Source organism: Clytia hemisphaerica, unplaced genomic scaffold (assembly GCF_902728285.1).
Source record: "Clytia hemisphaerica strain Z4C2 unplaced genomic scaffold, Clytia hemisphaerica genome assembly, whole genome shotgun sequence".
In the NCBI taxonomy this organism is placed as follows: Eukaryota; Metazoa; Cnidaria; class Hydrozoa; order Leptothecata; family Clytiidae; genus Clytia; species Clytia hemisphaerica.
The window spans coordinates 56,230-71,070 of record NW_027104193.1 but is presented as its reverse complement, the minus strand read 5'-3'; the positions used below and the strand labels follow the sequence as shown (position 1 = coordinate 71,070).

General features: G+C 38.8%; 2 protein-coding genes across 2 annotated transcripts; both read left to right on the top strand.

Annotated features, from left to right (window-relative positions):
• The first annotated feature begins 6,809 nt into the window (after window positions 1-6,809).
• Window positions 6,810-10,349, top strand: LOC136815178 (uncharacterized). Its single transcript, XM_067071631.1, has one exon. The coding sequence runs from the start codon at window positions 6,810-6,812 to the stop codon at window positions 10,347-10,349; it is 3,540 nt and encodes a 1,179-aa protein (XP_066927732.1).
• A 202-nt stretch (window positions 10,350-10,551) lies between these two features.
• On the top strand, window positions 10,552-12,030 carry LOC136815177 (uncharacterized). Its single transcript, XM_067071630.1, has one exon. The coding sequence runs from the start codon at window positions 10,552-10,554 to the stop codon at window positions 12,028-12,030; it is 1,479 nt and encodes a 492-aa protein (XP_066927731.1).
• Window positions 12,031-14,841: the final 2,811 nt, after the last annotated feature.

Sequence of the window (14,841 nt, the reverse complement as noted above, 5' to 3'; positions counted from 1 at the left end):
ATATCTCTCGGATAGGTCCCAATATGTTTCAATCTCGGGAACAAAATCAAAACATAAACCGATTAAGCGCGGTGTACCTCAGGGCTCTGTCCTGGGTCCTCTATTATTTCTTGTATACATTAATTATCTCCATTACTGTATCAGAACCTCAGAAACCTATCACTTTGCCGACGACACTCATCTACTAAATCTCTCTAAAACTGTCTGGTCTCTGTGTGGGAGAGTGAACTTTGATCTCAGAGTTCTTGTTAGCTGGCTGAATGCTAACAAAATATCGCTTAACGCTAGCAAGACCGAATTTATCATCTTTAGGTCCAATAGGCACCGTCTTGATACTATTCCGAAAATCGAAATCTTGGGTAAGCGCTTAACCCCAAGTAAAAACATCAAATATCTAGGTGTCCTTGTTCATCTTGATGAACACCTCTCTTGGAAACAACATGTTGCTGTTGTCGCTGCCAAACTTTGTCGTGCAAATGGGGCTATCTCTAAACTCCGTCACTATCTCCCTCTTCCAAACCTTATCAACGCCTACCATGCCATCTTCTCCTCTCACATTCGCTATGCTTGTCAAACTTGGGGCCTCTGTGATAACACTGTCACGCACAGAATCCAAGTCCTACAAAACACTGCTATCAGGAAAATGACCTTCAAAGAACCTTCCAAGGGCCTCTGTCACTCCCACCTATAATGAACTCAAAATCTTAAAATTCTTTGATCTCGTTGAAACACTCAATATTATGCTCATATACTGCTACCTGAACAGATACCTTCCTTCTGACTGTCTTTCTACTTTTACCTTTTCTGTAATTCCTCATGACATTGGGACTAGAGCCAACCATATCAGCCTCCTTTTTATCAGGAACATCTGGCCTCCACTCTCTCACACGGCTTGCTTCACGTCAATGGAATAATTTACAAGAGCATCTTGAAGACAAAAATCTTCAAATCATTGAACCACTAGATTTATTATCACATATTCATGAATTTTACCTCAACAAATACGCCCCTCAGGAACCCCCTCAGCAACAGTAATTGCAGAAAAGTCTCATTATTTTTAACTGTATATATTTCATGAAAAAAACCTTAAAAATGTAAATACAAAAGCTTTATTTAGGATAGAGGATATTTTAAAACTTTATTATGTGTTATTATATTTTATTATATTTTATTTTTGCTTAAAACTTTTATTTTTTTCATTAGGTTGCACCATTTGTAATTAGGTTTCTAAACTTGGTGTCCCTTCCTTCGGGTAAATATATGTTTTGAATTGAATTGAATTGAATTTGAATTGAACAAGTTTTGTTTATGAGAGTTTGCATTTTGCTGCCCTTATTTTAGGCAGTGACTGTTTTGTCTTGTTTATTATTCAAGTAATATAATGTTAAGTAATATAATGTTACCTTACACTGGTTGTAAGCAACAACAACTAATTGGTTCAATTTTCTGTTTCAAAGTTTGTTCACTGTTATTAATCTGATTTATTTTGCACTCCATCTTCTTTAACCCTTTAACACCGCTGTCGTTCCAAGATTTGACACCAGGCACCGCTGTCGTTTTTCAAAAAAAATCGCATTTTACTGAATTTTACGTAAACCGGTTTACGACAGCGAAAAAAAGCGCAAAATATTGACCGATTAAAATTTCTTTTTCCTGAGTCAATTTAGTGAAAAACAAATAAAAACTTACAGAACAGCAGAAGAATACTTTGATGTGATGAAGGATAAAAAGATTCTGCACTAAAACTGCCAAAATCCTTGAAGAAATCAGAAATCCTTACCTCTAACTTTCATGACGGCCAGTTTACAGCCGCCTCCATTTTGAAACTGAACGTTATTCAAATGTTTATTTTGATCGCGCACTATTTCCTAACCCTTAAAGGCTTTATTTTTCGGAAGGGAAATTGAACGCTCTTTTCAAATATCCTAACCATTTGACTCACAGCAACAGAAAACTAAATACCATTGCTTAAAGCAACCCTACATCTTAAAACGCCCGTTTCCTTAGATAAGAGTGGGTTTTTCGAAAGAACGGTTACATCAAAAGATTTAAGACAACATATCACCTTCCCTAAGCAAACTCAGGCTAATAGACCAGCTCCTGAGTGCGGGGTAGCACCACCTAGAGGGGTCCTAAGTTACAATACGGTTTTCGTGTTGGTTAACATCTCTAGTTTATGGAATGGAAAGGTAAATAGCGTTTTAAGGGGGCTTTTGGTCACCAGAGGGTCAGAAGTAGGGGGTCCTAAAGCGCCAGGGTAAGGAATTACTATGGAGAAGCCGTTTTCCTTTCAACAACATCAGCCAATATCTTTTGAACTAGCCAAGGAAATGACTCGAAATTTTTCAGAAATACTCAAAATAAGTAGTACAAGTATTTGAAAAAAAAAAATTGCGAAAAAAAAATTCCGGGGGTTTGCCTGAAGAAAAACAGGCAAAAAACAGCCATTTTTACCTAATTTTTGCCTGTTTTGACCATTTGAACCAAATTAAAAACTTCAAAATGTTAAAAAACTCCATAAAAATATGAAAAACGTTGGAATCTATCAAGATCATGAAAAGATTTCAGTTCATGACGTTATTATTGACACTTTTTAGGGTTTCAGGGGGTAAAAATTGCTACTTTTGCCTATTTTCATCATTTAAACCCATTGAGGAGCCCATAAATCGTCGAAAACTCCATTTATAAGTAGAACACGTTGGACTCTATCAAAATCATGAAGTAATTTCAGTTTGTGACGTCATTATTGGCACTTCTTAGGGTTTCAGGGGGTAAAAATTGCTCATTTTTCACCTATTTTGATCATTTAAACCCATTAAGGAGCACATAAATGCTCAAAAAGTGTTCAAATAAGTGGAAAATTTTGGACTGCATCTAGAAAAAGAATATATCAATCCATTTTCCGAAGATTATGATACAGCTTTGCTGTATAACTTGAGTTCAGGTGCCCCTCTCCCTATCAAAACAGCAGATGAGATTTTGAAAGTGTATACAGAAGGCATTAATCAAATGAATGCGTTCAAAAAGCATTTCATCAAATTGGATTCTGAGAAAAACCTGCTTGATGAGAGTAACAAACCGACCGAAAATTCATCAAAAGAAGCACATAATGATAATGAAGAAGAATCAGATGAGAGCTCCGTGGAATCTGGTCAAGATGTCAGTGAAACAGAAGAAGCTGAGCCAAACCAAAAGAAATCCAAGAAGAAAAAAGAGCCCAAGTTTCACGACCCAATTACCCGGAACAAAATCAAGTCATTCATACACAGATAATGATGACAACCCCGAAGAGGACAGTTATGAACCATCTGACGATGATGACGATAAATTTTAGATTAATTACAATCTTTTTTGTTATTATTTGTTACTTATTTCTATATGGATTGTTAATCATAGAAAAAAACAGCAATTTTACCCCCTGAAATGCTTAAGAAGTGACAGTGATGACGTCAAAAACTGAACCTTTTTATGATATAGATAGAGTCCAAAATTTTCCACTTATTTGAACACTTTTTGAGCATTTATGTGCTCCTTAATGGGTTTAAATGATCAAAATAGGTGAAAAATGAGCAAAAGTAGCAATTTTTTTTCTCCAATACTTCTACTACTTATTTTGAGTATTTGTGAAAAATTTCGAGTCATTTCCTTGGCTAGTTCAAAAGATATTGGCTGATGTCCAACGTGTTCTATATATAAATGGAGTTTTGGACGATTTATGGGCTCCTCAATGGGTTTAAATGATGAAAATAGGCAAAAGTAGCAATTTTTACCCCCTGAAACCCTAAAAAGTGCCAATAATGACGTCATAAACTGAAATCTTTTCATGAATTTGATAGATTTCAACGTTTTTCATATTTTTATGGAGTTTTTTAACATTTTGAAGTTTTCAATTTGGTTCAAATGGTCAAAACAGGCAAAAATTAGGTAAAAATGACTGTTTTTTGCCTGTTTTTCTTCAGGCAAACCCCCAGAATTTTTTTTTCGCAATTTTTTTTTCTTCAAATACTTGTACTACTTATTTTGAGTATTTCTGAAAAATTTCGAGTCATTTCCTTGGCTAGTTCAAAAGATATTGGCTGATGTTGTTGAAAGGAAAACGGCTTCTCCATAGTAATTCCTTACCCTGGCGCTTTAGGACCCCCTACTTCAGACCCTCTGGAGACCAAAAGCCCCCTTAAAACGCTATTTACCTTTCCATTCCATAAACTAGAGATGTTAAGCAACACGAAAACCGTATTGTAACTTAGGACCCCTCTAGGTGGTGCTACCCCGCATTTTTGGAAAATATAAGAAATGAATACGGGAAGGTTGAATTTGCCATTTATACGTTCATATTAATCCCCGAATAGATCCCCCGCTTCACTCACGGGACGCTGTGCTGTAAACCCCAGTTCAACAAGCATTAGCAGGGTTTGTTAGATGTACCTTCCGCATGAGAATGCCCATATTCTCAGTAATGGTTATCTGGCACCCGATGTAGAAATTTTCTCGTTTTGAGAGCTAACCAATGAGATAGCCCGATTAAGCTTGTCGGCACATATCAGAGGACGACTACCATCCCTCTCCGATGGGATATTGGCCCGCTCCTTTAGAGCTCTAGAGCGTGGGTGGGCCAATACGCCATCATCGGAATATCAGATAACGGTAATGGTAACAAGCTTATTTTTATTCCAAACAAACCTTCAAAATTTATTCTGTATCAAACCGATTTTGACGCTCGGAAAATATTTTACAGAGCACTTTAACAAAAGCAACATATTATATTTTCATGGAAGAGAACGAAAGTTAAATTTGTTTGAAAAGAATGATTAAGTACAGCGTAAAATGAAATAGAGGATTAAAAGTGGCTAATTACTGATTAGTGAGCAGGGAGATAAGAATAGAAACAAGAGTACTTTTCGTGTCAAATGAAAACGAATATCTTGAAAAGTGAAATTTAAATGTTATAAATAATAAACTGAGCAGCTGATTGATAAGTAGATCTGTTTGACAGCATCAGATGGATGATCGCCGAAGGCCTTAAATTCATCCAGGTTTCTAAAAACGAAAAACAAATCGAACAGAAAAAGTGAGTTATTCACGCACTCAAATATAATGTTCCCTCGCCCTTATTCAATGTCAAATATTTAGTTTACTAGAAGCAATCCCTGTGTGAAATCAAGTGCGTAGAATTCAGGTACCGGATGGTGAACATTGAGCACGTTGCTCCCCTTGTAAGGATTCATCCTTAGTTCCCGTGAGAAAACTCCTCTGCCTTGACGTCACGGAAAATCTAAACTAATTAATTTTTATAATATGCAATCATTTTAGGCGTCCCTTAGGGACTTGTTTCTACTTCAACTATGTCACAGCATTTTCTCTCGTCACTTACTCAAATTTTTAATCAGAATGAATTTTGTTGTTAACAAGAGAGCGTTGAAAGAACTTTGAGCCATGAATTTGATTTTCAATTTTTTGGTTGATTTTTGATTCACTTTGATTTGATTTCTTACTTACATTGTCAAGATCCATGAATGCTTTATTAAACCACATTTACCCTAGGCTATCTGGTAAGAACAGTTTTTATTTTTCATTCAATTTTTCTAAATTTTAAATTTTTTCCTAAGTTTGATTTGTCAACTTAGCCAATTTCCAAGGAGTCAATATCTCCGTATTTCAATTATCAAATTAATTTATCAATCAATTTTTTGTCAATTTTTCCAAACTTGTGAAAACTTAAGTCCTATATTTGGATTTTGTCAAATTTTCAATTCATAAAATTTAGAAATATTCAATTTTTGTTTCAGTTTGAACAGTCGTTACAAACAAAGCCTGATCGCATTCCTCCAATCAACCCCAAATCCCTACATTCAAACAGAATCGCCTCAAAATCAAACAGCTGCCAATTACATCTACTGTCCAATCGTCTTCATCGCCACGCCCACTCAACCATTTGCCGCTGCGCACGCTACTTCGGAGCAAAAAGAAGTACCAACCACGGATAGGACCTCGAAAGTCCAATCCAAAAATGGCAACCGAACCAGATGATCAAGTGATACCAAATCAAGACGAAACTATTCCATCAGAACTCCATCGTGATGTACCAAAATCAGACACTGCAAAGGGAGCTATACCGAAGCTGCCAAAAATAGACACCTCACAGATCGCTATCGCTAAGCTGGTGGAATCTGCAGAGCCAGGATTGAAACTCATCCAAGAAGACATTGAAGATTTCATAGACGAGAATCCCATCATTGATTTGGTCGATATTGACGAAATAACTGATTCCCTGAACGCCATTGGAACACTCAAAGCAACATATAAACGATTGCATACCGAGCTTCAATTTGATGAAGATCAAAGCTACCAAACCACCTTGCAAACCATCAAAGCATACACCAAAGAAGGTCTCGCCAAGAAACGTACCTTAAAAAGTGATATCACTCAAACAAACCAATCGGCACAACTCAAATCTATCGAATTTGCCACCAAAAGTATTCATCAGAAACTCAAACTCGTCGAAAGCAAGACATCCTTTGTTCCATCTCAATCACCAGATGCTGAACTCAAAAACGCACAAAAAGGAACAAGTGACATCTACAAATCACTTGAATGCATATCTAAAGATCTTCAACCACTCATCAAAGAAGCCTTTGGTACCACCAAACAATCCGAAGTTTTTGGCCTTCAAACACGGTATGAAGCTTCACTCACCAATCTTCGCATACTCATTTCACTTATCGACATCTCGTGAACTTGAGAAACATTCAAAATTCAAGGACTCCATCCTCAAAATCAAGCTTCCAAAGTTCAGTGGATTCGAATCAACTATGGACATCTACACCTTTCAAACTGAGTTTGAAAAGATTCACCTTCGTGATACACCAAAAATCTTCCTACCAGACCTACTTCGAAATAACTACCTGGATCAGCCAGCACTGTCAATCGTCAAAGCAGACACCGACATTGATGAGATGTGGAAACGCCTCAAGTCGTCCTATGGCAACACAAAGATACTACTCGACAACAAACTTTCAGAGCTCTCCAAACTTGACATCCTCTCCAAAATCAAATCACCATCCAAAGCTGCAGAAGTCATCAGCAAAATTATCAGCACCATGAAGGATCTAATGCTACTCAGCAAAAGGCATAAGATCGAACAAAAGTTGTACAATGGAGATGGACTGCAACGTATCTACCTTCTCATGGGTACAAACATGACAACAAGATGGCTCCAATCAACGTGCGAGGACGAACTGGAAGAGAATGATCTATGGGACCAACTCATCAAATTCCTTGAGATCGGACGCAAAATCCAAGAGCAAAAACAACTCATCTACAAGCAAGAACCACAGAAACCTGAACAGAAACCACACAAACGAGATTCACCTTCCTATCATTCTGACGTCAAAGACGAACTGGTATGTCATATCTGTGGTGATCGCAATCATGTCGCAACCAATGGTCCAAGCAACACCAAAATTGTACAATATTTTGCATGCCCGAAATTCGTCGAGATGTCACCACTGGAAAGATTCCAAAAACTACGATCAAAGGGTCTATGCTACCAATGTTTATATCCAGGTGCACAACGCAAATCCGGCAAACATCAAGATGGTCAATGCCAACGAGCCTTCATCTGCAAGCATCCGTATCACGACCCATTCACAACCAAAATGCACGTCCTCGTATGCGATTCCCACAAAGATGACCAACAAAATCTTGATCTGCTCGAACATTACAAATCAAGATGTATCACACGCCAACGTCAACTTCCATCATTCTCTAAAGAAATCAATTTATCACATCTTGCAATTGAAGAACATCCACCAATCAAAGATGAAGCCAACACCGTCGAAGAATCAAACCCAATCATCAAAGCAATCTACATGCTCCAAACGATTGAAGTCGATGGTAAGGAATATACAATCTTCTACGATACCGGATGTGCTAACTTTATCACAAGATTTCAAGCAACTCAATCGTTGGGTGCTCGAGCTGTTCAACAATACTCAGGCACAGTCTCGATGGGAGGAGTCGGTGGTATCACATCTCACACAGACCATGGCATCTACAAAATCGTTCTTCCACTGGCCAACAATCAAGACACAGAGATGGTCGGAGTCTGCATGGATAGGATTACAGCTACGTTTCCATTCTATCCTCTCCAAGGAAAAGTTGAAAGAGACATCCAGCGTCATTACCAGGAGCAAGGTGGTGATCCAATGCAGTTACCAAGTCTTCCAAAACGAGTCGGGGGAGATGTTGACTTCATGATTGGGATTCGACATCTTTCAAATTTCCCAGAGAAGATCTTTGAACTTCCATCAGGATTAACAATTTACAAGTCAAAGTTCAGAAGCGTCGATGGCAGCCAAGGAGTTATCGGTGGTCCACATGAAGTCTTTGGAAGAGTCCATGCATTCCATTCCTTCCAATCAAGCCACTTTATCAACAGCCAACTGAAGATCTATCGCCAAGGATACAACGTCAATCCAGACATCGGACTACTGGGTTACGAGTACATCAAACGAGACTACAACCAATTCATTCAAGTGGAATCAACTGGTAGTGAAATCAGCTTCAGATGTGTCAAATGTCGAAATTGTACCACCTGCAAAGAACACAGTACTGAAGACACAATGAGTATCAGAGAAGAAGTGGAGCAGGACCTGATCAATCGTTCTGTGAAGGTCAACGTCAACGAGTGCATAACAACTGCTACATTACCATTACTCCAAAATCCTGAGACTGCACTTGCACCAAATCGAAGCATTGCTCTACGTGTGTACAATCAACAAGTCAAACGTCTTGCAAAGAATCAGCAGGACAAGGATGACATAATCAAATCGGAATCCAAACTTCAATCACTTGGTTATGTCGAATATGTAAAGAACCTACCAATTGATCAACAAAGAATGCTCCAATCAAACCCTGTGCAAAACTTCATTCCCTGGCGTGCAGTCTGGAAACCATCATCAATCTCCACACCATGTCGTGTCGTCTACGATGCTTCAATGCCAACTGAATCTGGGAAATCACTGAACGACATCCTACCCAAAGGACGCAATGGTATGAATAAACTTCTTGAAATCTTCCTTCGGTGGAGGGGACATAGATTTGCATTCCACACTGACATCCAGAAGATGTATAACACTATCAAGCTCGATCAATCTCACTGGTGTTTACAACGATACCTATGGCATGAATCACTTGCCCATGATGCATCACCAGACGAAAAAATCATCAAGACTCTTATATACGGAGTTAAATCAAGCGGAAATCAGGCAGAATTCGGTTTGAGGGAGACCGCCAAAATCTTCCAAGACCAACATCCAAATGTCTATCGTACTGTTTCAAAGGATATCTACGTCGACGATTGTTTATCTGGGCATTCAACACTGGAAGAAGTCCAAGAAATGTCCAACGAGCTTGAAGTAGTCATATCCCACGGTGGTTTTGCTCTCAAAGGTGTAACAATCTCAGGAAGTCATCCAAACGAAAACCTCTCATCAGACGGTGAAACAATATCAGTTGCTGGAATGACGTGGAAACCAAAGGAAGATTCGATCGCACTTGACATCAAAGACCTCAATTTTGCAAAACGTTATCGTGGCAAGAAAGTTGGTGTCATCAATGAAGTACCAGCAAAATTAACCAGAAGACAATGTGTATCCAAAGCTTCAGAAGTCTTCGATCTATCCGGAATCATCACACCAATCACAGCATCGCTCAAATTAGATTTACATGATCTAGTAAACCGAAAATTATCTTGGGACGACACATTGCCTGAGAATCTTCGTCAACTCTGGATATCGAACTTCCAACTCATCTCAGAAATTAAAGACATCACCTACAGAAGAGCTATCGTACCTGAAGATGCTGAGAGTCTACAAATCAACACGTTGGATTTTGGTGATGCAAGTCAATCCATTGCATGTTCAGCAATATATATTCGTTTCAAGAGAACCTGTGGCAACTACTCGTGTCAACTGATTTTTTCTCGTTCACGTATCCTACCAGAAGACATGACTCAACCAAGAGGAGAACTAGTAGCAGCACTTCTAAATGCTCACACTAGTGAAGTTGTTCGTCAGGCTTTCTCAACTCAACACAACGCATCCCACAAGTTCACTGACAGTCAAATCGTTCTTCACTGGTTATGTAATGAAGACAGACCACTCAAGAAATGGCTCAGGAGTCGTGTGGTTGAAATCAAACGTTTTTCTTCATCATCAAATTGGAGTTACATCAAGAGCACTGACATGATCGCAGACATAGCAACAAGGAGATGTGACTCAAATGAAGTCATTGCACCCAACTCTACATGGATCAATGGATTCCCATGGATTCCCATGGATGACTGGTGACGACTTCCCAAATCTCACAGCAAAGGAAATATCACTCAGCCAGAAAGAGCAACAGGAAGTTTCCAGGGAAATCAACACAACAGAACAACAATCACACTTCACCAAAGCAGATGTCAACGAAGCATCCAAGTTCTACAAGTTCTCAAATTACTTAATTGACCCGTTACGTCACAGATTTTCAACAATATGTCGTATCCTTGCAATGACCATCAGATTTCTTCAAAATTGCAAACATTCCAAATACAATCACATTCCAAGACTCACAATTGGAGAATCATTGGAAGCTGCAAAGAATTACTTTTACAAGAAGGCTACCCAAGAAGTGATGGAATTCGTGGAACCATCAAAGTACAAAAACAACAGCAAAATGGTCAACAAAGTGATGATCTACACTGGACGAATTTTACCAAACGACTCGATTACCATCACTGGAAAAGCAACTCAAGCAATGATTGATCTGTCATCTACTACTTTTGCAGTACCAATTGTGTGCCGTCATTCACCAATAGCAATCAGCATTCTTAACGAAATCCATTGGTATCATCCAACAGTTCGTCATTCTGGTATTGAAACCACATACAGATATCTTCTTCAACAGATCTATGTCATTGATGGAAGAGGCTTGGTCAAATCAGTACGTACATCATGCGAACGATGCAGGTACTTGATGAAAAAGACCATCGACATTGAAATGGGACCAATCTCACCGCACAATTTGATGATTGCACCCGCATTCTACTCCACCCAACTCGACATATGTGGACCATTCCTTGCCTATTCACCACAACAAAAACGTAAAAGCATCAAGGTATGGATGGTCGTCTTCTGCTGTGCAACAACAACAACTGTATCAATCAAGGTCATGGATGACTACAGCTCAACGGCATTCATTGAAGCATTTATCAGATTGTCATGTGAGGTTGGGTATCCAAAGCACGTCCTTACTGATGAAGGCAGTCAACTCCTCAAAGGATGTGAAGGCCTGCACTTCGATTTCATAGACACCCAGTGGAAACTATTCATCAACTATGCTGTCGAGCTTAAAGTATGTCCTGTTGGGGGACACAACATGAACGGACGTGTTGAAAGAAAGATCCGAGAGATCCGTCGATCAATGGAAACTCAGTTCACAAACCAAAAGTTATCACTGATGCAACTCGAAACACTTGCTGCTCAAATCTCTAACAACATCAACAATCTACCAATGGCAATTAGAGGGATAAAAGGAGACTTCGAAAGCATCGATCTACTAACTCCCAATCGACTACGTCTTGGTCGAAACAATGATCGAAGTCCTACTGGCTCGTTCAACATCGTCTTCAAGGATCGAATACTGGATCAGAACAAAGCAATATTCGACGCCTGGTTTGAAACATGGCTCGTAAACCATGTACCTCAACTCATGTTCACTCCAAAATGGTTCAAATCAGATCGAGATATCAAGAAAGGAGATGTTGTACTCTTCACTAAACACGAATCAAAGTTGTCATCCAGCTATCAATTTGGTATGATCGATTCCATTGAAACTGGTCGTGATGGTAAAGTTCGAAAATGTTACATTCGATATCGAAATGCCAATGAAAAGAAAGATCGAGTTACCTTTCGTGCCGTACGAAGTATTGTTGTTATTCATCATGTTGATGAGATTGATTTAATGCATGAACTCTACAAAATTCAATGAATTGTCTTGCTGGGGGGAGTGTAAGGATTCATCCTTAGTTCCCGTGAGAAAACTCCTCTGCCTTGACGTCACGGAAAATCTAAACTAATTAATTTTTATAATATGCAATCATTTTAGGCGTCCCTTAGGGACTTGTTTCTACTTCAACTATGTCACAGCATTTTCTCTCGTCACTTACTCAAATTTTTAATCAGAATGAATTTTGTTGTTAACAAGAGAGCGTTGAAAGAACTTTGAGCCATGAATTTGATTTTCAATTTTTTGGTTGATTTTTGATTCGCTTTGATTTGATTTCTTACTTACATTGTCAAGATCCATGAATGCTTTATTAAACCACATTTACCCTAGGCTATCTGGTAAGAACAGTTTTTATTTTTCATTCAATTTTTCTAAATTTTAAATTTTTTCCTAAGTTTGATTTGTCAACTTAGCCAATTTCCAAGGAGTCAATATCTCCGTATTTCAATTATCAAATTAATTTATCAATCAATTTTTTGTCAATTTTTCCAAACTTGTGAAAACTTAAGTCCTATATTTGGATTTTGTCAAATTTTCAATTCATAAAATTTAGAAATATTCAATTTTTGTTTCAGTTTGAACAGTCGTTACAAACAAAGCCAATCAACCCCAAATCCCTACACCCCTCGTCTACTACGAAATAGTGTAATAGCAACGAACCGATAGCGCAATTGGGAGAGCAATCGCCCGGCAAGCGAGAGGTCGTGGGTTCAATTCCCAATTCGGTACCTTTGAGAAAACTGGGAAGTACATTAGTGCAGGATCCGTTGATTCATTAGAAGCAATCCGATCTCACCATGTGCTTTTTTACAACCATTTACATTACTTATATTACTTTATATTATGCGAAATTTTCGACTTTAGTCGTCTTGTTTCAAATTTCTTTTAAACTTGTACATTTTACGGATAGCTAATTTTCATTACAACAAATTTTTTTTACTGATGATGGTACTCTGTTGAGGCCAAAACGTTTAAAAACATAAATTTCATAAAATGAACCAAAAGCAGCTTCTGTTATTTAATCTCTTACTGAAGATGTATGGAAGGATTGATTTATTTAATGATGTTACATTTCCATTACATATAATATCTTCAGGAAGTTATGTTATGAGTTGTATGTTACGAATGCGTTGAGTTTGCTAAATGACGCGCCTTCGCCCCTTAAGATTTTGGCTTTCCTTAAGATTTCGACGCGCCCCGATTGTTATTTGTTGAAATTGATTGTGAGCTCAAGGAAGCACTGAAACGATATGTTGAACAAAATCTTAAACGTGAAGAGATTGTGGATTTTGTGAAAAGAGACTTCCCTGATTATCAGAGTGTTAGAACATTAGCCAGGAGGCTAGAAAAATTTGAAATCATAGTATTGACTTAGACACAGTACATTCAAAGAGAGTTGCAGGCTCCTGGAACAAATCTGGGATACAGGGCTATGCATTTGAAACTTAGAACAGAACATCACTTGCTTGTTCCTCGGAAAATTGTATCGGAAGTCATGTATGATTTAGACCCAGAGGGGCCCAAGCTCGTGGATTGATTGAAAAGCAGAAGAAACAGAAACAGCCATATTTTCCCATGGTCCAGGTTGGACTTATTCTCTAGATGGGCATGACAAGCTAATGGGGTATCATAATTCCACTTTTCCAATTACCATTTATGGCTGTCTAGACAAATTCTCTTAGGAAGATTATTTTCTTAAAAGTTTGGACTTCTAACTCTAATTCAAAGATAATTGCGATAATTAAGAAGTGGAGACGTGTGTGTTTTTTTACTAACACGAGATATAATATATGTTTCGCAGCTAGGTCTACCATTATTACAATAATGCTTTGGTATAATAAATGCTGACTAAGCCCAAAAGTAATAACAACAATAATGGCGGATAAGCCGCGAGCAAACTATAAACAATAATATTGGCGTGATGCCTCATCTACATGTCTCTCTCTCTCTTCTTGAGTTCGAGTCTCAAGGATACTAAACGTGTAGTGAACGATAAACAAAAAACAACCAAACAATAGTGGAATAAGAAACACGCGATCACGTGATTACATGATATTAAACAGAATATAATACACCAAGCTGTCACAGCTTGAGTAACAACAAAATCAAATCCCACGATGCGTGACGTGGGCGATCTATAAATGACAGGAACAATAAATCTGAATAGTGTTCTGCAAACGACGAAAACATTAACTTTCTGGCTGTTACAGTTCAGCTCATATCGTAATCGCTAAAGCGGACAGGGAGACGTGTCTGTCGCTTTGGGCATGATATATCAACGTCAGGCGTTTGCGATTGAACGTTGGGGGTAACATTGACAGAGGTTGGAGGTTCTGTCAAAGCCGCAGGAGGAATCGGCACTGATGGGGGTTCCACTGTTGGGCGAGGTTGCAGTGGGGCACTGATCGCAGTGTTGGTGTCAGGCGGCGATTCAGTTTCGTAGGTGGTTTCTTCCTCGTCGTTGTGTGTGGTGGGTTGACCGGAGGAAGGAGGGTCTGGGACGGGTATGTATGACAGTTGATTACGGTGGGCTCTATAGGAATGATTCCTGAGTTGGGTGCCGATGAACTTCTTTACCCGGTACCAAGGGCCGTCCTGGGATGAGACGATGTAGCGTGGACGAGATTGAGTCTTGTTCCGTTCAGTGTTGATGCAGACAATTGAGCCTTCAGGGATAGGTAGATCGTCATGGGAAGGCTTGCAACTGATCTGATTGTGGCGCATGTTGTAGGTTAAACGGCGGTGGGGTTGTTCTTCTATGAGCTTCTGGTCGTCGAGTGGTAGGGGAGTGGA